The sequence below is a fragment of the Grampus griseus genome, assembly GCF_964374135.1.
Source record: "Grampus griseus genome assembly, chromosome: 3".
Lineage (NCBI taxonomy): Eukaryota > Metazoa > Chordata > Mammalia > Artiodactyla > Delphinidae > Grampus > Grampus griseus.
The window spans coordinates 131,828,809-131,852,578 of record NC_139019.1 but is presented as its reverse complement, the minus strand read 5'-3'; the positions used below and the strand labels follow the sequence as shown (position 1 = coordinate 131,852,578).

The 23,770-nt window shown below is 40.0% G+C and overlaps 1 protein-coding gene across 3 annotated transcripts in view; it reads right to left on the bottom strand.

The window, feature by feature from the left end:
* Positions 1-11,741: 11,741 nt before the first annotated feature.
* The window catches only part of SGCD (sarcoglycan delta), a 410,168-nt gene continuing 398,139 nt past the window's right edge, over positions 11,742-23,770 (bottom strand). For all 3 annotated transcript variants that reach the window (XM_082652258.1, XM_082652259.1, XM_082652260.1), the window contains 2 exons: positions 15,594-15,717; positions 11,742-13,990 (listed from right to left, as the gene is read on the bottom strand). In XM_082652258.1, the coding sequence (XP_082508384.1) occupies positions 13,817-13,990; positions 15,594-15,717 (298 nt within the window). In that variant the 3' untranslated portion in view covers positions 11,742-13,816. The remainder of the gene's footprint in view (positions 13,991-15,593; positions 15,718-23,770) is intronic.

Here is a 23,770-nt window from a genome sequence, read left to right as displayed (position 1 = left end):
GTTTATTATACAAACATGAACACAAAAATGATAATAAGAAAACTATAGCTACAGTATCACCATCCAAATAAATCAGCTTGCGTCATTTTCAGTTTCCCTAGAAGTCTTGATTCAGATGTATACATCATTTTACACACTCAACATTATAATTTGCTTTACTGTAAAATCCTCACAACCCTTTGAAAGACAGCACGCTAGTCCATAAAGTTGAACTAACCATGATCTAAGTAGCCTTCCCTTTAAACTGGTTAGGTAGTGCTGCTAATTTTTCCCATCTTTAAATCCTGTTGCAATGTTTATCACTGTCGCTAACAACTTTTTCCTATTCAAAGATTGTTGCTTGGATGAATTTTGAAGATGGGATTACTGGGCCAAAGGGTATGAAGATTTTTATGACTCTTTAAAACTGACCAATTACTTTCCGAAAACATATACCAGTGTCCACTCCACTGCACCAATGCAGAGATGTGTATTTGTCTCACCTTTCCTTTTTGATAGAAAAGGTAGGCAAGTTCCTTTGTTTTTCTTGAAAAGCAGTTATTCATTCTGTGTTACATCTTCCAGTGTCTTAGAATGGAAAAAAGAGTGTATATTTTTGTTTGTGTGGATTACATGCTTATTATTGGGTCATTTATTTAGTGATGTCTTGATGGTTTTCTTATTAATTTGCATGAGTTCCTATGAGCGCATACTTTTTAACCGTTTCTCTTATTTACTGCTACTACTTTAAAAAGAGTTCTCTGTGTGGCGTGGTGTGAGAGAAGCAAGAACTTAGAGAATTGCCTGTTTGAATGTGCTAGTCTTTCTTCTTGGCAATTTCTTTTGTCATTCTTCCTCAAATCATAGGTAGGTTGCTGGTCAATTTCCTTTTTTTTTTTTAAATCTTTTCCACAGCTCTTCCATATTATGTTGTAATTGGCCTTTTTACATTTCTGTCCATCTCTAGACTCTTGAGATATTCACGGGCAAGGAGTGTGTGTTATTCATTTAGAAGAGAATAAACATTCAGTAGACACTAGATGAACAAAAATATTTAACTCTGATCCACTGGAGGTATTTTAAGGTGGGAATCTGAAACTTCTCACCAAAACAACGGCCGATCAGTCTTCCTAGTAACTATCAAATAATCAGTACTTTTTCTATTGGTTTGTAATGGCATTCCACCTACCTGCTTCCCTGGCACCATGTACAGCTCGTTATTGTTTATTTCATATCTGCAGCTATTTGTTTCATTGTCACGTTTGCCCACTTGTGAGCTGAATGAATGCAGAGATCACCATCTTGTTCTTGCTTTCTGTTCTGAGGTACTTAAGAATAAATGGTAGATTCAAGTGATACATTGATATAAAACAAATTCGTAAATGCACTTGCATCTATTTCTGGGTTTTCTGGTCTGTTCAAGCATTTCCACTTAGGTGCCTGGCACTTGGCTAGGCTTAGGTGATAAAATAATGAGGAAGCCGTGCCTTTGTTCTTGAGCCCTCATTCTAGTGGCGTGAGCAGAAGAATTGATAGGTTGCTTCAGTACAATGTAAGCTGTGATAGATGTATGTCCAGGGTTCCCTAAGAGTACAGAGAAAGGGCTGCTCGCTCTGTCGAGAGTGCAAGTCAGAGAAACCTTCCGGGAGGGAAGATGTCTGAGCCAGATCTTAGTGGGTGAGCAGGGGTAAGCCAGTCAAAGAAAAGAGAGGGTGTTTTCTAGGTAGGGAAATAATGCCAAGTACAATTGATCTGTATTTTTGTTTTTGAAACATTACTATCTTCATTATTGCTATGTTGTGCCTTTAAATAGTCTGTTAGGTTTTTATCATTTTAGTGGCTTTTTGTATGGAATATTCCTTGCCTTTTTAAAAACAATTATTTTGCCTAATAAAATTTAGAATTATTTTGTTTACTTCCTAGAAAATTTCTGTTGGGATTTTGTTAAATGTGCAAATTAACTTGAAGGGAATAAAAATCAATTTTAGTCGGTTCAGCTAAGAGTTAGTCTCTTCATTTTATATTTATCTCTCAAAATTTTACATTTTTTAGCGTAGGTTACAGCAGATCTCATGATAGTTTTTCTTTATGCATAAATTTGTGAATGTCTGCATGCATGTGCATTATATGTAAAATATATGGGTTAATGTCATAAAAGGTATGTTTTGAATAGAATTTCCTAAATTATTTTACTTTTACTTAAGAAACAAGCACAGATGTTTGCTTTGTTAATTTGGGCTAATTTCACATTGTACGTGATTGAGGTTTTCTATTTTTGTTATAAGGAAATAACATGTTGCTATAACATTTAAAAATTTATATGTGTCTCAAACTTTTGTTCTCATGTTTTTCAATATTTATCAGCAGTTTTGTCTTAGATTTTTGCTTTCTACTTTTTAAGATGTAAAATTTAGAAATTAAAATTATTTAGGCCACCTTATATTTATTACTGATATTTGCTCTTTCGTTGATTATTCTGAAATCTTAAGTTGAATGCTTTGTTCATTTATCTATGGTAAGTTTAAATGCTTTTATCATGACAGAAGTCTGCTTTGGCCAAATTGCATAATTTGTAGTGTTTTTAATTCTTTAAATAGGCTGGGTTCCTTTCTCAAATCACTAATTACTTAGGGGAGTGTTTTTCAATCTGAAATTCCTGGGGTTTTATGTTAATATAAAACATACCATCCATTTCTGCTTTCAGAGAATATAGTCGGAAAAGTTTTCTTTAATGTTTTCATTTTGAGATTATATTTCTTTCTTTTATATGATCATGGGACAAAGAGAAGTTTCTTTGATGCCATGTGTAGGGGTGTGTGTGTGATTATTTTTAATGCTTTTCCAACTTGTAAGTTATAAGATAAAGAGCAATTACGTTTGTCAATTTTTTCCTTATTCTTCAAAGTTGTGGATTTTTGGCTTTTGTTACTCTCCTGTTCAGTATAATGGTTTAATTATGTATAATCAGCAAGACAGGAACTTCATCATTATATATTATTAATCGTAATCTCCCCTAATACTTTTTACCATGAAGTCTATTTTAAAATATTGATTTTCTTTTTATTCAAGCTTTATAGGTTAATTTTTGCCCACCAAGTTTTTCAATGCAATTCTTGACTTGGTCTTTTAATAGATTAAAACAGATGGTTTAATGTTATAGTTTCTACCTTGATTTAGTATCTATTATTCAAGACATTGCCATTCCAAAATCTTACTTCCAATTAAAATATACCATAATTTGGAAGATCCTATTCTCACATTTTATATACGCATTTTACATTCTAACAGGTTCCTTGAAATATCTCACAAGGATTCTATCATTATGTTTAATTAATTGTGCCAGGGAGTCTCGAAGGCTGATCTGCTGTTTCTCCATTGATGGGTTAGGAGGGTCTTCAGTGGGGGCTGTACATTGATCCTGAACCACAAACGTTTAGTGTTATTGAGGATAATTAAAATCAGCATCCACAGACTAAAATTAACCTGTCATTGGACTTAATTGGAGAAGCTAATTCATACATGCTACTCACAAGCTTTTTCTGAAATGTGTCTATTTCTCTGCACTCTGATCTCCGTTCCCCAGCTCTGTATCCTGGGCTCTTTTCCTTGGATAAAGTGGGGCTTGGTTGCTAATCGAACTACAGAGTTTTTACGTCTTTTTCAAAGGAGTCAAGTTGGAGGAAATGTAAAAGTTGCTGATTTATACCTACTTGCCTGTTAAAAAAATTTCCTTCCATGGAGGAAAATGAATACAGCTCTTTTTTAGTTGCCTGGTATTTCATCTGTTTTCTAATTTTGTAGTAACAATTATGTCAATTAGTTTGACTCATCAGTAACAGGCTTTCCCTCTCATTAGTGTTTATCATTTTAGCTCTGCTTCCACATGTTTTTCACCAATGCATCTTGAAAGGTGATTTCTCTGATTTCATTCTCTTTGATTTACATTTTTTTTGGTAAGTTTTCCCCCCAAATGAAACCATGTAATAAAATTATGGCATCTTTGGAGATAAATTGCACCCTGCCTGTGAATGAAATTTTTGTCATAGCCTTTTACCTTTGAGGATTCTGTAATGCTGCTTCAGCATCATTTGTAGTCAGGAGTTAAATTTGACAGGATGTAGCCTACGGTGAAAATACAATTGAGAAGGCACACAGGTTGTGTCGTGTACTGGAGATGTAAAATTAGTCTTCGATTTCCTAGGTGAGGAAATGATCTCTCTACCTTATCATGTAATTATGAGAATCTATTGAGGTATGTCATTACTCCTTTATAAACTTCAAAAATGGATAACAGCATTCTGCAGTCCCAGGCTGATACGTAAGTAGGTAAATCATAGTATCAATACAATGTAGGATTATATAAGAAATTAGAACAAATTAATGGAGGGTTCAAGGAAGAATGATAAGGGTGATGATATGAGAATGGGATCTTGAAGGATGATATCCTGTGATAGGGTGGTGCTACGTGGAAGGGCATTCTAGGTGGACGGAATAGTATGTGCAAAAACATGACACTCTGGAAGGCCAGGAGAGGTGAGAGGCTGAAATGGAGGATTGAGTGTGGTGTATTCTGCCATGATAGGGTTAGGGTATTGTGATTAGGGTTAGGGGGGATTAGGGTTAGGGTATTGTGTGGAAGAGGATGAAAACTGGACCAGGGATGGGCAACGGGCTTAAAAGGTGTCTCATCCATAGGCTGACCAGGAATGCTAAGGTAGCCTGATTAAAAATATTTTACCTGATAAGAGCAAGCAAATTGGCTTCTTCACTGATTTAGACGGGAGTGGTAAACTATAGCAAAAGGAGCCTGTTCAGGTCTTTAGGAAAGCAGTAGAGGATGGCTGTTCCCTTACCTTCACCAAGTGCTGGGGACTCCCCAATTCCAGGCCATGTATTACCTTATAATAAGCTCTCTTTTATAAAGCAGCCTGTGTGACTCTCTTCCTAAGAACCACAGTGGCTTAACTAACATGTTAGGCCACTGATCAAAGAGATGCAGAAGAGAAGTTAACCTGAAAATTTATTTCTGCGGCAGAGTCAATGGGAGTAACTGATTTATCAACTGTGAAAGTGGAATTCCCTAAAGAAGTGGACAAGGGTGCTTTCCTTCTTACCAATCATTATTTTTATTAATATATTTTACAAGACTGCAGTTGAAATAATATTAAATACAAATTTTTTTATACAGAAAGTGTAATAAAGTTAAAATAGTTCCTTGTAATTCATAGCATTATTGCAATGCTTACAAAATTTTTGCATAGAGTGTGCAAGGATTGATGTTATTCAGAACAAAACTAAAAAGCTCTTCTTACATCACACCCAAACCCAGAGAAAAACAACCAAATCAAATAAAAAAATAATCCAAAGGCTGAACTCAAGTGCTTTATGGGAATGGGGTTCCTTTTTCAAAAGCTCCGAGCAAATGGGACTTGTATGACCTTATTTTTACTGGGTAAAGCACCAGAACCTGGCTTCTCCAGGAGTGCATTTAGCCAGTGCAATGATGGACGGTCCCCTACCTTTCCCTTCTCAAACACGACCTCTTTAAGAAATGTGTCTCTGCTTCTTCGTGGCCTCAAAAAGAGAGGAACTTGATTGGGGAGGTGATTAACATGGAAAACTCTGTTCCCCCCATCACCAAACACTGGATATAAATTAGGTTAGTTTTGTGTCCACCCCAAATTCAGGTTTGCCGACTCTTCCTTCAACTTTGCCAGGATCTCTCCTCTCTACTAGGGAACCTGATTGCTGGCTCTGGTGATGTTAGTTCCATGAGACCCTTTAAAGGTGCCCCTTCCTGATTTGCCATCTGGACACATAGACCAGTAAAAGAAAATCCCCGAAAGACTTCCCCTGAAGCAGGAGATGTGACATTTTTTAGCTCGTGCCATTACTAAGGTTTAAGGGGTGGCTGAGCCACAGGAGCATGACAGGACCCTGGTTGGCACTGGGGTTGACTGTGTTAGGAGCAGTGAGGGGCTGTGTCCACAGCCCCCTAGGGGATCAGACATGTGCTGTTGAGAAAGCACAGAAAAGCCAGGTTGGACCCCACCCTCTGCTGCTGTGGTCACTCGGCTCTGGATGGGGGCAGGTTGACAGCAGGACCTGTAGGAGGGCATGCTGGTTTAACCTGTTTGGATGGTCCTTGGCTGAGTTAATTCTTCAAAACGATCTTCTCTTTTAACTCTTAGACATCAAACCCTGATCCCTTGGCTTAGAAGATGAAAGTGCCCTAAAGCCACCAAGTTGTAAGGAACTTCAGATGCACTCATCTTCTCCCTCAGTCGTTGGAATGCCACAAACCTCTTTTCTGAAACTAGGACACCAAGTGTCAAATGTACAGGTTCAAGGTTAAAGGGCGCCACTGTTGCAACAAGAATTGGCAGGTGGGTCCCATTTCCAACTCAGATCAATTGATAGTGTTGGCCTGAGTGCTTTGGTGAGAAAAATTCTGCACACGGGGAGGGTGATAGGCCATTAATGATGACTGACAAGGTATGCGGTATGGGATTCAAATGATTATCCCACAGTGGCCAGCTTGGGTCCCGAATGCCTAATGCTAATTGAATTCTTTCTAGTCTTATTTTCTTGTAGGGAAATAGGGATGATCGAGTTCCTTTCTATTTATTTGATTCTTTCCTGGAGTCTTGCCACAACTAAAAGTAGGGAAGAATAATAACCAAATGGTATCAAAGACCTCACTTAAAATAAGACATTTGTCTCTCGAAGTGAGGTATAGTGGAAGGAGAGGTATGTGAGCAGAAATGCTGATTTGTTTAGCCGCAACTATAGATCACTGAGTATTAAAGTTTTCTCTTAAATGTAAGGCTGACAGCCCAGGCATCTTCAAATTTGTAAGGACAAGAAGCCTGATTTACTTAACAAGAATCATAGACCAAACTTTTTTTTTTTTTTTGGTTCCAGATTCTATTACTCAGGCAGATCTTCTATATTTTCACCGTAGGTAACTCTCTTTCAGTACTATATGCTGTCACAGATGAGAAACGATAGAAAGAAGGGAGATCAAAGTTTTATAGCCTGATCCACCCAAGAAGGACTCTTCTAAAAACTGGTAGGAGACACTTCTTAACAGCTCGAAAAATAGTTTGACACGTTGGTGACTTCACAGCACAGTGGCCTGGAGTTAGACCTGCATTCCAGCTCTGCCTTTTTCTAGCTAGTGGCTTTGAGTAAGTTTCGCAGCCTTTCTAAGCCTCAGTTTCCACATCTGTAGATTGGAACCATCATGGAATCTAACTCAAAGGATTGTTCTGAGGATGAAATAAGTGACTGTGTATAAAACACTTAGCACAGTGGCTAGTACACAGTAAGTGCTCAATGAATATTAGTGAATAAAATATTATAATTGGAGAAATAGAATCCAACTCTTGCCATGTCTTCGTGGAGGCTTTGCGTCCAAGGAGACCTCTTCGACCTTATGCAAAATTCATGGGTGTGATTCTTTTTGAGGAGAAGTTTCAGAACTTTGCTCAGATTCTCAAAAGAACCTATGACCCCCAAAATGTTAGGACCTCACGAATTATATGACTATGGGGACTAAAGAAGCACCCATGTCTTCTTTGTCAACGAATATCACCTTCCTGCCCTCAGACAGTCCTCTGCTCTACTGCTGCTGTGTAACCTCACGGATCTGCTTGGGATTTAGAAAATCGGAGCTCTCTCTGATTTCACCAAAATAACCCAAATGTAGAAGTAGGCTGCAAAGACAGTGGAAGAAGTGGGACTACTAGGCGAGTCTAGGAGTGCAGAGTAGATTTTATGTAAGACAGATGTTTCCTTCTCTCTTCTCCCAAAGAGGGCAGCCTCATGCTCGTTTTATTTATCTGACCTTAGCTGATGCTCAGCGATGAAGCAAATCCCTTCAGTCCCTAGTGAGGGTGTCCAAACGCCTCATGAGGCATTTTGGAACACTATTCTGGTTTCCCATTGCGACAGCTGGATTTGGACTCTAAAAATACTTCTTGCCTATAGCAACTATTCCTCTGTTCGGTTGCAAACCTCACGGAAGTGGAACTGATATCACTACTTGTTGGGCAGAAGTTAAGGAGACAGCATTGTTGTCGGTGTGTTTGAGACTGTTTACTGATGGGTTTAATAACATCGTTAATGCTGTTCCGACATCACACCTCCTGTCAGCTCTTGTTTTTTCAAGGGAAGATGCTAACTTCCTACTCTGTTAGTATCTATAAAAGAAAGGGGGGGGATAAAACCAAAGAAACTAGCCCATGGAGCATGGGTCACCCCACATGGGATGTTTTCTTTTATCCTTGTGCTCTAACAATGCTCAAAGGAGGACCTCCCACAACTAATTCTTTTCCCTTTGCCATTCAGACCTGTCTTGAGAAATTTCAAGGACTCTATTATGAAGAAAGCTTTTAAGAACCACAGAAATCACATTGCTTTTGAAAGTGCTAATGCATGCGGTGTGCCTTGCCGGCTGAAGCAGCGGCTTCAGAGTGCTTTATCTCTTATCAGTGGTCTGGCTTTGTGAATGAGAAATTCAGAGGCAACTGTGTAATGTTAAATTCTGATTACCACAAAGAAAGAGATGCATCTGACATCCCAGTGCAGTAGCTTTGACTTTTTTTTTTTAAATTAAATTATTTATTTATTTACTTTTGGCTGTGTTGGGTCTTCGTTTCTGTGTGAGGGCTTTCTCTAGTTGTGGCAAGTGGGGGCCACTCTTCATGGCGGTGCGCGGGCCTCTCACTATCGCGGCCTCTCTTGTTGCGGAGCACAGGCTCCAGACGCTCAGGCTCAGTAGTGGTGGCTCACAGGCCCAGTTGCTCCACGGCATGTGGGACCCTCCAGACCAGGGCTCGAACCCGTGTCCCCTGCATTAGCAGGCAGATTCTCAACCACTGCGCCACCAGGGAAGCCCCAGCTTTGACTACTTTAATGGAAATACGTTGGGACTAGGGGAGCCTTCCAAGGAGGAGAAAGTGATGAAAGACCAAAAGAAAGACATTTCATCTTTGAGATAAAAGGCCTGTTTCCTATGGTTGTTTCTTTTATTATGACTTTTCCGCCCCTGCTACTGGGGCGCCATGCAAATGTATCATTCCAGGAACTGCTGTGTTATCCTTTTTGTGCCTAAGATTTCCTGGAGCAGAGGAAAGAGAGGAAAGTGGTTTTGTTTACAACTCAACTTAGATTCTCACCTTTCAGAGAGCCTTAAAAAATAAGGATCAAGTGCTTAGATGGGTATTTACCTCCTTGGTCTAAACATCAGGCTACCTTTTGCCTAAAATAAACAAATGCAAGACACTGTCATGTAGCTGTTCCTGTGAAAGGCCAATTTGATCCTCTTTTAGTTGAATACAGATAAAATGCTCAAGGACTCCTTTAACTAATGCTGATTAGGGTCTGGTAAATGGTATTTTTATTTAAAAAAAAAAAAAAAAAAAACACCTTTCCTCCCTAACAGGAATACTCATACTTACAAAGAATCATTCATAACTGATGCTATTTTAACAATATTAAATATGAGTATAAAGCTTTGGATTAGCAATAGGGATGCTGAGTGAAGGGACAAATCTCTCGTAGGAACCTGCCTTACCACACAGAGGCAGTGATGCTGGAATTCAACATAGATCTTTTTTTTTTTTTTTTTTTGTAAATCTCCTACGCCAAAGAACAAAGACCCAGATCCTTGGAAACAACATCAAACTGGCATTAATCTGGTCCCCGCCCTCCACAAATCCCAGCAACAGATTCATGAAATAATTCTACATTTCTCTGTCCTACATATTTTCAGATGTTCCTTTGAATATTTCTAATTATTTGTTGGTCCCACCAGCCCTTCAGGCCTGATGTGGTTGTAGGAAAGCGAGTCCTCGGTGGGTGTGAATAACCGAGGTGATGGATGCCAAAAAGATAGGTTAAGTCAAAAATATTCTTCAGGGGACCATGGATTGGGCATCTTTCTGGAATATGGGAAGGTGAGATGAAAACCTCTAGGCGGAGATTGCAGAAATAGTCTCTTCAGGAAAGAGAATCTAAATCAAAGGGCCCCTGCTTCACTTCTTGTCACACAGTGATGCTGACTGAAGGAACCCCTTATATTTATATATGAAGGGTTCTAGGAAGAACCTTTTGGAGGATCACAGCTTTCCTCTTCCACTAAACCCTTCCCTAATTCCGTCTTCCCTGTTTGCAAGAATCCTGTGAGCCTGTGTTTCTCAGACAAGTGGATCTCTTTTACATGCAGTGTAAGGCGGACCATCTTTTCTATAAACACATATTTATATTCCCAAGCGTGCATGGAAATGTAGTGCTGCTTTCTCTCCTGCTGTGTCCAACACAAATGAGGCTACAAATGACCTCTATGTCAGGAGTCAGCAAACTTTTACTAAAGAACCAATTAGTAACCATTTTATGTTTTGTGGGCCAAGAGGTCTCTGGCACAGATATTCAACCCTGCTGGTCCAGTATGCAATCAGCCATACATAACAAGTGAGTGGACGGATGTGGCTGTGTTATAATCAAACTTTATTCACAAAATCAGGTGATGAGTCCCATGTGGTTTCGGGACCGGAGTTTGTTGACCCCTGTGCTAGAGTCAAGCCTCAAGCAATCTTTGGTCTATGGTGCTGGATATACAATGGAAATGATCCAAGGGAAAACCGACCTAAAGCAAGTTAAAAGCCAATTCAAGTTTATAGGCTCTGTCTCTTGGGTAACAGAAAGATACAGCTTTGTATCAAGTTTCCACCTGGACTGATGTCACCAAAAGGGCTTTTGAAAATCTCTTAAGACTAAACTTTAACAACTTATTGAGCAGATATCCAGTAGAAGTAGGTGCTAAACATATTTGGAGATCAACTTTTAATTTATAAAACTTTTCTGAAGAATATTAACGTACTGGAACTTCTAGAATATTGAAAATTCATGTAAACTCTTTGTTATGCCACCCACTGCTTAATATACTGAGAGATGTGATTTTCTAGAAGATATTGTATATAAGATTAGAAAGGATCTCAGTTTTATAAATTAAAGGTATCAGACTTTAATGTAAAAGAGATTTTTTTTTCCAGAATTCAGGTAAAACTTTTTCTCATGACCATGGACAGGTATTCTAGTTGGAGGAAGTTGGGAGAAAAAAAATGTACATTGAAGGACTTAATATGCAATTACTGAATTCTAAAGTCTGAACTGAAATACATAATTTAATCCACGCCAAACTGCCTGCTCATTACCTGATAGACCGTAGTCACTTAGCACAAATGAAAATCAGAATTTTCTATCATGTCTGTCCCCAGAGGTGCTTGATTTCTATTCGTGGTTGCTATTGATTTTATTCTATTTGTGATCTGAGTATATTCAGGATTAATTTTTGCAAGTGGCATCACACCAGTCTTTTTTATTGGCATAAAATTTCCAAGGTGCTGATCTCAGACTTTCATTTAACGATTAGAACAAAATTAGATGAAAGAGGTTCAGGGAACCTTCCGTTTCTTTGTCATCCTTAGAATATGTACTTGAGATGACAAAATGCAAAGACGGTCTGTCTGCTTAAAAAACAAACAAACAGAACAAACAAACAAAAACCTCTGTCTTCAGGTACTTAGCCACAAAGGACCTTATAGGTACTACTGTTGATCTGAAAGATATGGGGTAGATGCTCCCAGACGCCAAGGAGGGCCTTTCCTGGCTTGGAAAAACTCTGGGTGTGGTACATGCAGATTCTGGCGGTGTGATCCTACAGGATATAAATACTACTGAGCCAGAGCAATTGCATATCTCTTTATGGTTTTCCTTTATAGACCCTGGTGCTGCACACTAAGCAATCTTACGGTCTCACCTTCGAGCAACCCAATTCTTCTGTACGGATATTAGGCAGGAGTGACTGGAGGGACCCTGGGGTCCGGGAGCCAGCAGGGCCACTGGTCAGGCTGGAACCATCCCTCCTCCCCCCACTTCTAAGTGACTAAGGAACACACAGCTTGCTTTTACCTTCCACACGTGCAAAACTCAGCCCGATGCTTGAGTGTCATCTCAAAAATACCAAACCTCTTATTCATTTCCTATAGCACATCTCCCCACTGCTTGTGAAGTAAGAAAAAGCAGAACCCTGTTGAGGAAAAAAAAAACAACAACAAACAGATGCCATTCAGGCCTACAAATATGACTTCGTTTAGGACTGTGGGGCTACTGCTTGCCAAGTGGCATCCAGGATGGTCGAAAGCAGTTACGTCTCCCTTCCAGGCCCCTGGGCGTCCACATCTGTCAGCCACTTGGTTTGCCTACTAGCTGTTGAGATGCCCAGTCATTGTGAAACCCTTCCCCTCCAATCACTCAAAATAAACTACAGGTAACACAAGATAAATATTGGATGTGCTTCTCCTTGCTGAGTGCATTGTCGTAAGGCATAGGCACGTATCCCCCTCTTTGAACAGAGATAGTGTAATCCCCTGTCCCAGCACAAGAGCTGGCCAGGGTGACCCTGGAGCACGATGATGAAAGTGGGGTGATGGGAGGTAGCTGATGGCGGGAATTAGGGAGCTGCTTCCGCATACGGGGCAGTGGGTACCGTTGGGCCCCCCGGCGACACAGTGATTCTAATAAAGACACTTGACTCAGTCTATATTAATTTTCAGCGAGCATTTCTGGGGGCATGTGGTACTTTAGATCTGTGATTCTTGGGTCACTGTTCTTAGAGAAGACAATGGTCAACTTAGGAAAATGAATATCCCAATACTGAACAAATATATAAGAAGATTGAAGGCAGAGAGTTTGTGCATACTTTTAGAAATGAAACACATGCCTCTAAATTACCTACCAGTCCCCAGAAACATATTTTAAAATAATTTGGTTTCCTTCGCCACTCTTTGATTTCCGTCTCCCAATAGCTTCTCTTGGGGGTAGGGGTTCCACTCTTAAAGATCTGGATTGACGTGATCATTTTGGGTAGCAGTCTGTTGGATAAAGTCAACAGGAGTGAGGATGTAACAGATTTTGAGCCATTTTTTCACTTCAAACAGAGACCTATTGCCCATTTATTCTTAGTCTGTCAGGCCATCGAGGAGCTTCTAGCCGACTGAGGAGCAACTGTTTTCCTATTTTGTGCTGACTCACAGCTCCTGTTTTGACTGTGGGATAATACGTGAGTTTGAAGGAAGTCATAAGCTCACAGGAGTTGGGTGAGCCTTTCAAACTTTGCTAAAATCCATCCTCCTAGTTCATCCAACCACAAGAGCCCAATACATTTGGATGCAAAAGTAGCACAGCCATGTTGAGTTCCTCTGTCTGACTTCTACGGCACTGCCCCACCCCTGACTTGAAGGGGGGGAAGTTGGCCAGCTGCACAAAAGCTAATAAAGTGTCTGCTTTTACTACAAGGGTCTCAGCCCTTGGGTGTGACTTGCAAATTCCCGCCATCACTGCCTTGTAATGACACTAGAGGAAAAGACAGGCTGTTACTCACACGTGTAGCGAATATTCACTAAGTGTCGATACACTGTGTGATTCTGCAGGGTCTGGGGAATATGGGGCCCGAATTAGTGTTTTGATTTTATCATGTATGTGGTGGGGTTGGGATGGCAATGACAGTGGATATCACAGGGTCACCCATGGTTCCTTTTGTACTGAAACCTCATTTTATACAGAGGATATATATATTTATTTATATATATTTATATATATTTATATCACCCACACACGCAAACTCACACACACACACACACACACACACACACACACACACACAAAAGGTCTTTGATAGGCTTTCTGTGTTCTAGTAAAAATAGCTGGCAGCCAGGGTCTAAAGCCGAAAAAGGCCTGGATGCTGCCAACAATGTCCACTATGCATCGTCTCTCACAGGCAGACACTCGTGTTTATCTGACAAGTGGAACCGGTTCCTGCCTGGGACAGGAATAATCTCCCATTGGCGCAGACGCAGATCTCGAAGACCTTCTGCCTTGTTCCTGTGGGCGTGTAGGATCCATGAGGCAGTCTAGGTAGTTTGATTTTCGCAGCATCTAACTTAATCTAAAGAGAAGAGACAGGAAGGAAGAGTTAGAGCCTGTCATTTATCCTCTTGACATTCCGAAACAGGGGATGAATGTTCAGTTGAAATCAAACGAGCACCTACTATGTGTTTAGAATTGTTGGCACTGGGAATTCAGGGATGAACAAGACAGATAAAGTCTCTACCCTCCCAGAAGCTTGTATTCTAGCCAGACAGCGTTGCACTGGCAACGTCATGTATATATTAGCATTTCGTAAAAGTGTATCATGTAGAACGTGAAGGGATTCCTAGAGTGAAGTAAACTTGGAAATGACGGGGTAACAATTTTCTTTAGTATGGGACTTCTCAGACCCTAAATACATCTATGTGCACGGTGGGCCTTCAAGAATATGCAGTACTTCCAGTCTTAAATGATGGTCAAGATTATAACTGATTCCTCCAGGGTCCACATTCTGATAGCTGTTCAACTGTATCTGTGATGTAGTCGCTACTTCTAAATGTATGGGGTTTGGAGTCTGCAGCTGTCTACAGAGACACTTTCGATAACTGAAAGCTCTATCTGACTAGCTCTTTTAAAACAAATATAGCACATGCCAAACCAATCAAAAGGCAGGCTTGGTATACAGAGGCAGGTGGAGACTGATAACCTGTAAGTAGATATGGAAGGTGGAATAGCGTTTTGCTTTAAAAACACATTTTTTCTCTTTTAAATAAAATCTTAAGTAGAAAAAATCACTTATGAACACGATAAAGCCACTTTCAAAAGTTTGCATTCGAATCATATTTTCTTTGGGGGTTTGGCTTACCTTGCTTGCAAAAGCACGAACAGCTATTCTGTTCACCAAGGCGGGACTGTGTTGGGCTAAGAGAATGAATGTGTGCAGTCTCTCATCTCTTAGCCTCTTGCTGCCTAGTTAAGTTTGGCTTGTTCTTATTTGGGATAGCTGTTGGATCTGACTTTTCCATTTTCAGTGAAAGTAGAAACATACAATGTACACTTAAAAATGTCTACCAGGGCTTCCCTGGTGGCGCAGTGGTTGAGAGTCCACCTGCTGATGCAGGGGACGCAGGTTCGTGCCCCGGTCTGGGAAGATCCCACATGCCGCGGAGCGGCTGGGCCCGTGAGCCATGGCCGCTGAGCCTGCGTGTCCGGAGCCTGTGCTCCGCAGCAGGAGAGGCCACAACAGTGAGAGGCCTGCACACCGCAAAAAAAAAAAAAAAATGTCTACCAGTAACTAAGTTCCTCTTTAAATAGATGTGTGTGATATGCAGTTTAATTATACCAGCCAACTAAATCTTACTTTAAGGTGATGAGAGAGTTTGGAAATAGCATTCATTTTTACAGATGTCCTTATAATTCTGTTCTTGCGATACATACTATTACCTCAGCACTTTTACGGATAATGAATTATAACTTTTATGTGTTGTGGGTTTGGCTTCTAATCGTGCCGTTCAACATATTTGTTCCAGAAATAAAACCTTCCGATTGGCACTTTCTGCTGTCACACTGTAGGATCATTACACTGTAGGATAAACTTCAGAGGCAAAGGGAGTGATGCGTCTTAGGAAACATTGGGTCGTTGGAGCTGTGTCTCTCTGGGCTTCTGTTCCTCTCATGCTTACCTCTCCATCTTTGGACTCCAGTCTCAGCTCTGTTCTGCAGGTGGCTTCCATGTTGCCAGCTTCTGCATTTATTTCTACTCCTTTTGGGGCCTCCATCACCAGAGACCGGGTGGGGGACTCCAACCTGAAATATGCACAAGACTAAGATCAAAGATCCCATTTCACTGTTTTAGTAAAGTTAGGAGGAAGTTGGTGCTCTGAGCATGGAGACAACATTTCAGCATCTGGTCAAGGAATTCTAGCTTTGCATGCCTGATCAACTTTATGAGGGTGGACATAACGTATCTGGGCTTTATCTTCACTGCATATCACAAAGATTGTACGGAAGGTGTTCTAGGATCCTGGCTTCATTCTATCTTGCACCCAGTCAATTATTGCTTCATTAGCATGATTAACCAAATTCTTACATAAGTTCTGTTTATTTCTAGAGTAAGGCAATCTCAGGTCTAAACTGAGCTTCCTGAAATTAGCAGATATTCTTTCCATGTCGCCCTACTTTCTTTGTCTTCCTGGAAGCAGAACTGGATAGAGGTTAAGAAAATAGACCTAGGGGGCTTCCCTGGTGGCGCAGTGGTTGAGAGTCCGCCTGCCGATGCAGGGGACACGGGTTCGTGCCCCGGTCCGGGAAGATCCCACATGCTGCGGAGCGGCTGGGCCTGTGAGCCAGGGCCGCTGAGCCTGCGTGTCTGGAGCCTGTGCTCCGCAACGGGAGAGACCACAATGGTGAGAAGCCCACGTACAGCAGAAAAAAAAAAAAAAAAAAGAAAATAGACCTAGGAGTTGGACATGGCTAACTCAAACCATGGGGCTGCCACTGTATGACCTTGGGCAAGTCCTTCTTCCCTCCTCTCTTTTCCAAAATTTCTCAAAGCCTCAGTTTCTTCATCTCTAAAGTGCTTCAAATGGTGCCTGGCACATTGGAAATGTATAATTAATATGTGTTAAATATTACTATTACTGCTGTTACTGTCGTTATCGTAAAGAAATCGTAAAGAAATCTCAGGCCTTACTCAAATAGGCAATTGTCAAAAGAAAACTTAGAACAGATAAGTTAGAGGGGAGTGATTTGACTACAGAGGGACAGCATGAAGAATAGATGTTTTCTGGTGATAGAACTGTTCTGTATCTTGACTGCAGTGGTGGTTAGGTGCCTCCGTGTGTTTATGCAAACTTACATAATTATACCTCCCAAGAGTGAATTTTATTGTATGTAAATTAAGTAAGTTGAGAGAAGGAGAATCAGCCACATTCTATGCTAATTATTAGGGCAAAAGAGGATAATGCTTCACAGAAAGATTTTTGCCTAACTTGTTTTATGCAAAAAATATGAACTAAAACCCAACCATCCTCTAAATAGTCCAGATTTTAATACTATCACCAAATTGAACTGAATGAAGATCCCCTTCTCTGTTATAAAGAAAGTATCCCAACTTAGGAAGCATGGACCTCAGGAGTGGCCACCAAGCCACTCTAAATCAGACCGATTTTCTGCATTTTATTTCTCCACTCCTAACTTTCAGACACTTTGAACGTGTTTAAAAGGAACATCATCTTCTCTGCCAACTGCGGACTCCATGTTCTGCTTCTACCAGCCCCCACGGGTAGGACACACCCTCACGGGCATCAGTAAGTGGCGGGCAGAGCAAGGCGAACTGTGGGGCGCCACCCTGAGCCATCCCAAGCTACATTCCACAGGTGCCAAGGCAGGGCTCTTCCCCACTTCCCAGGTCTGGGTCCCTGAGGTGTGCTTCAGAGAGCAGGCTTCTCCACTGATTTTTGTGCTCCCCCTGCCGTGGCTCATCCAGAGTCTAAAAGAGAAACAACAGGTGTCTAGTCCTAAGCAAAGGATTGGCTTGAGCTTCTCTTTCACTCCTTCTTTCCATTCGGACCTCACCCCTTTGTGTGTGGCAAAAATCCCCTATCCTACCATCTCATCCTCACAAGACCTTCACCAAGCGGGTGCTGAGCCGGGTGTGGTTCTACCTCGAACTGTGGTTGACTTCCTTTGCCTGTGGTTTTTCTCACTATAACGTCAGCTCGAGGAAGGGGGTCTTGTTGCTAGAGTGGCAGGGAATGATGTCTGTGCAGCACAGCCTTGTCTAGGACCTTAATCCAACGCATCAAGCTCTTCCTATAGCTCACGTCTAAAATCTGAAGATGGTTTTCCGCCATTTTCTTTGCTTCTCTCCTATAAGGTCTGGCTGACTCACACCCCTTATCCTAGTGTTGTTTAACACCTTCTGTTTTCACTGCTATTGAGACCTTTCCCCTCACGGCATAAGCTTCCCTTCTGACAGTACTGCCAGCTCTCTTCCACATTTGTTCACCCTCTTCTCCAGGGCACTGCCATCCTCCACCTTCCCCAGGGGAGAGCCCTCACGCCATCTTCTCTGTTCCCCTTCTTCCCTCCCTCTCTCCCTCCCTCACTGCATCAGTTAACGCAGTTTTTAACTCACGACTTCTCCCTACTTAATACATTAGTTCATCTCTAACCTGGACTGTTGAAACCTCCCAAGTTTTGTCTCTAATTCTTCCTTTTTTTCCCCTAGTGTACTTGACACAAAGTGAAGTCAGGTGTGTGTACTTCACACACACCTGAAGTCAGTTTTGAACATGTCACTTCTCTTATCAAAACCTTCACACATTTCTAAGAAAAGATAGGAACTCTTGGACTTATTTGCCCATTTAGAGCTTGATCTGACCTATTTTGTTAGTCTTATTTCTTTCCATAAACATCAGCTATGCTTTACTGAATACTCACGAGGTGATGGTCACTGTGGAACGTGCCTTATATGTGTTCTCTCATTTAATCCCCACAAAAATCCTATGCCTTTGGCACTCCTTCAGTCCTGATTGTACAAGCAAGGACGCTAAGGTAAATGACTTGCTCAGGGTTGCACGCCTAGTAAAAGGCCAAAACTAAGATTCAAACCCAAGCATGTGGTCCAGTATTCCGTATCACTTCCAGAAAAACTGGCCGCCTTTCCTGTCTCTCATATCTTCACGCCATTCTTCGTAATTAAATGTCAAATCTATCTTCATGGAATATGCACTTGTATTTCCAAAACTAGCCTCCATAAATAAGGGTAAGTACTACATATGGCTCCGTGAGACATACTTCCTTCCCTACAACAGTCCTCATAACTTACTGAAAAGGTTGACATCAGTGACATCAAATTCAGGATATGGTGAATGTGTTCATACTTGGTATGTAGCCTTCAAAGTGGATGATTCATACAAAAAGATAGTTGAGAGGGAAAAACTCAAAATAGAAAAAAAAAGTTTGGAGCTGGGAGAACTTTATCAGATAGAGTGTTGGCATTTCAGTCATATGAATTCACTCTATCCTTGCCGCCTCCCATGGGCTTTGAAATCAGCAGGAGGGCTCCCAGGCCAGAGAAGTGGACTCAGAAATGACTGCTGCCTTTTCCCCTCTCACAGCCTTGGAAGTACCAGGATGACAAGGAAGGGGGCTACTCTGAAACTGTCTCCCAGTGTGAGAGGCTAAGATAAGGTAGGAATGAGAATTTCCTGGCAGCAGGGACAAAACGGTAACTGGCTTTGTGTTTCATACCTCATCTTAACGCCCTTTGTCCTTCAGGCAGACTTAATAGTTTGTTCACATGCTAAATCTTTCCACTGTAAAAAAAAAAAAAAAAAAAGCTCCTACAAGAGCCCTGTGGGGCCTGCAAAGAGCAGACAAAGCACTCTTGCAGTGATGCCAGTCAATTTCTGACCATAGATGAACAACCAAAACACCACCGCTTAGATAGTGTTGAGCAAGGAACATGGAGGGAGGCTTCCTCCTGATTTGGGGGGCGCTGGTGACAATGGAGGGTCCTGCTGGCTCTTGGAAATGAATACTGCTCCCGTTAGGAGCACACGCGACTCCAGTCTGGGAGGACTGAAGGATCTGAGAATGGAAGAAAGTCTAGGAAAGGAGGTCCAAGGCTGGGCCATGCCCTCCAGAACAGGGGTTCTCAAACAGGAGCAGCAGAATCCCCTGGAGGGCTTGTTAAAACTTAGGTTGCCGGGCTCCACCCCTGAGTTTGATACAGTAGGTTAAGGGTGTTGCCTGAATGCCTGCACTTGTGACAAGTCACAGGTGATGCTGAAGCTGCTAGTTTGGGGACCACACTTTGAGAACCACTGCTCTAAAACAACGTCGTCATATCAGATGCCCACAAAGACTGGAAAGGTGATGTCAGTGAGTGACCCATAAGAAAGCTATAAGGAAAACGAGGCTCTGCACAGTCATATATGGCAAGTGATGGAGATGCTCTGGACAGGAGGTAGCTGCGATTCTAACCTGGCCGATTACTGCCAGGGCTTCTGATGAAAAAACATTTTATTCCAAATCATTACATTTTTGGAATTGATGCAAAAGATTTCTCTAAATAGAAATATGTTATAAAGGATGACATTGACATGAATCTTGTATAGTCACCATCCTTTTTTTTTTTTTTTTTGCGGTACGCGGGCCTCTCACTGTTGCAGCCTCTCTCGTTGCGGAGCACAGGTTCCGGACGCGCAGGCTCAGCGGCCATGGCTCACGGGCCCAGCCGCTCGGCGGCATGTGGGATCTTCCCAGACCAGGGCACGAACCCATGTCCCCTGCATCGGCAGGCAGACTCTCAACCACTGCGCCACCAGGGAAGCCCCATCCTTTTTTTTAAAAAAAAGAAAATTCTTACCTTTGTAATTCCCTGAGCTCTTCCTAATCCTGACCATTTCCTTCTCTCAAGAGTAACTACTACTATGAATTTTGTTTACTGTCTTCTTGCTTTTCTTTATAATATTATATTACTACATTTGCCTCCTTAAATGATAAATTGTTTACTACCATGTGTTTTTGAGCTTTATGCACAGAATAATTCCACTTATGTATTCTTTAGTGACTTACTTATTTTTGGCCTCAACATTCTGTTCCTGAGATGCATCCATGCTGTAGCACAGCTGTAATTTATTCTGTTCCCCTGAGGTTATCACACATCATGATTTCTTTGTCCATCCTTTTGTTGGACATTTGGCTTGATACCAAGTTTTTGTTTCTACGAAGTCATCTCTGCACATTCTTGTATGTGGACCCTGGTGTTCACTTGTAAATTTTCTTTAGGACACATAGGTGAAGAGTGGAATTGCTAGCTCCTAAGGTATGCTTATCTACAGCTTTGTTACTTTCCCACTAGTAATGTATAGAGTTCTGTTTTTTTCTGCTTTCTTGCTAGCATTTGATATTGTTTATTATGAAGTGAGTGTGAAATGGGATGCTACTGTCTTTTAAATTTGCATTTCCCAGATGAGTAATGGAGTTAAGGCTCTTTTCATTTGTTGGTAAGCCATTTGGGATTCTTCTTCAGTGAAATGTCTTTTGTCTCTTTTCATTTTTTTTTTTTTTGATTTTGTATGTATGAATTATAGTCATGCTTTATATATTCTGAAAAATAATTGTTTAGCAGTTCTATGTATTGATAATTTCTTTTTTTGAGGCTGTAGTTTATCTTTTCACTCTATGCTTAGCATTTTGGGGTGAAAAAGTTTTATATTTTAATGTCAACAAATTTATTATCTTTTCCTCTAGGGTTTGTGCTTTCTGTGTCTTGTCTGAGAAATCCTTCCTTACACTGAAACCATAAAGTTCTTCAATATTGTTTTTAAAACTTTTATGTTTTGCTTTTTCTAAGTCTCTAATTCATGGGTATTCACTTTTGTGTGTAGTCTGAGGTTGGGGTCAAAACAGATGCAGATGAAGGATCTCAACATCATATATTGAAAAGCCCATATTTAGCTCTGTCATAAATGATGTTTCCATACACTTATGGGCCTCTTTCAGGGTTTTCTAGTCTGTTTCGTTATTCTATTCATCTATCCCTGTGACAATAATTAATTAAATATTTTAGCTTACTATGACTTTTAAATTCTTTACATTTCATAAGGCAAGTTCTCTTGCCTTGTTTTTCCAGACTGTCCTAGCTATTCTTGGTCTTCCAAATAAATGTCAGAATCAACTGAAGTTTCAACTGAAGGAAGACCTGTTGGAATTTTGATTGGATTTATGTTCACTTCATGATCATTGCACCTGTCACTAGTTTGTTATGTTTTCTTGGATGTATTTCAAAAAAGTTAGTCTTCTCCATGTGGATTCAGCATCTCTCTTGTGGCTATTGAAAATGGTATTTCAGTAAAAATGTATTTCTCTTACACCTATTTCTTTTTCCTGTTGTATTGAGATTCAGGTTTTTGTTTGTTTGTTGTTTTGGGTATGTTGATCTTATAGTTAACACCTAGGTAAATTATCTTATTTTTCACAATTTGTACGCAGGTTGATTTAGGTTTTCTTGGTAGGCAGTAATTATTTTGACAGTTTTATGTCTTTTGATTTCTTATACTTTTTATTTCTTTTACTTTTCATACTGTTCTGTCTAGGACGGTCCAATACAGTGTTGACTAAAAGTAAGGAAACAGCAGTCTTGCCTTTTCCTGAATTGATAGCGGTAGCAGTCACCTGAACCCTGGGGCTTTGGTTTAAAAGACACACACGTACTTGCACACACAGGGGTTTGGAAATATGAGTTGGCTGGTCAACTTGAGCATGTTACTGACATGGGGTTTTGGGGTTATTTTCTGGTGGGACTAGCATGTCACTAAAGCAGGCCTTCTGATATATTAAAAAAATTTTTTTTTTTAAGCAAAACAGAAGTTTAGATGTTAATCATATTTGTAGGGTTTCTAAGTCTTTGTTTTACAGAATTGCCTGTTTGCTTCAACTGTCTCCTTCCCATCTCTGCTGTTGGAGGAGATGAGGACAGGTCTGGACTAAAAACACTTGTAATTTTGTGTCCTGGTGTCTATTCTCTGAGTGTGAAATATTCCCTTCCTTTGTTAAGATTCCTTAGGAGTTTTTTTTTTTCTTTTATGATAAAAACAAACCCCACCTTTGTCCCTAAAAAAAAAAAATTATCATTCAGATTCTTTCGTTCTACAGTTTTTATTTTTTCCCAAAATACTTTTTATTGTGATGACAGAGTTCCCTTCTATTCTTATTTTGCTAAGAGTTTCTATCATTCATTGCTATGAATTTTATCAAGTACCATTTTATTCTTCATATATTGGGATAATATACTTCTCCTTAATATATTAATGTGGTGAATTATATTAATTTTCCAATAATAATCCACTCCTAAATTTTTTGGTATTAGTTCAACATTGTCATTACGTATCATCTTTTCTATCAATTTCTGAAACTTAATTTTTTTTAGGATTTTGCACCTGTGTTCGTAAGTGAGTTTATCCTGTAATTTTTCTGTCTTACAATATATTTGTCAGGTTCTATCAGTTTTCTATATTTTGGAATTTTTAATGAAAGATTAGAATTATTTACTCCTTGAATATTTAAATCATTCATAAACCTGGGCATGGAATGACACCTTATTTCCATTTAAAAAATAATTATAGGATCATACAGGTTTTATGTTTCTTCTCAGGTTGATTTTGGTGAGTTATGTCTTCTTAGTATTTTTCTATTTCATAGAAAGGTTTAAACTTCTTGGCAAAAGCTTTTCATAATATTTTCATTTAAAAAAATGTCCCTAACATTTGTAGTTATGTCTTTTGTTGTTCCAAATATTTTTATTCATGTCTTCTTTTCCTATTTAGCAGTACTGTCAATTATTCATCTTTTCAAAGAGCTAACTTTTGTCAATCCTGTGTTATGTTTATTTCTTGTCCTTAAATTTTCCCTGTCTTTTGTTCTAAATAGAACAACTGCAGAATTATCCTAATCTAAGTTCTAAAATGTGTTGCCACCTTAGTTAATTAAAATGTTCTGCCTTCTTAGTTAATATATTCATTTAAGGACGTGTATTTTTTTGGCAGCAGCCCAAAGGAGTATTAATATAGATGTAAATGTTTTGTAATTTTAGCATAATTTCTCCTGTGGTAAGTTTTACAGAAGGATTTTCCTTAATTTCTAAATATGTAAGATTTTCTAGGATTTATTTCTAGTGTATATTTTATTCATCAGTTTCAAACTGATAATATTATGATAGTTAAAAAACATTCTCTTTAAAAAAATCAATTATTTAAAAATTGACGCTAGGTTTTTGGCCCAGTATATGTCAATTTTTAAAATATTCATGCCTGTCTGAAAAGAGTGTGTGTTCTGCAGTTGTTGGTGC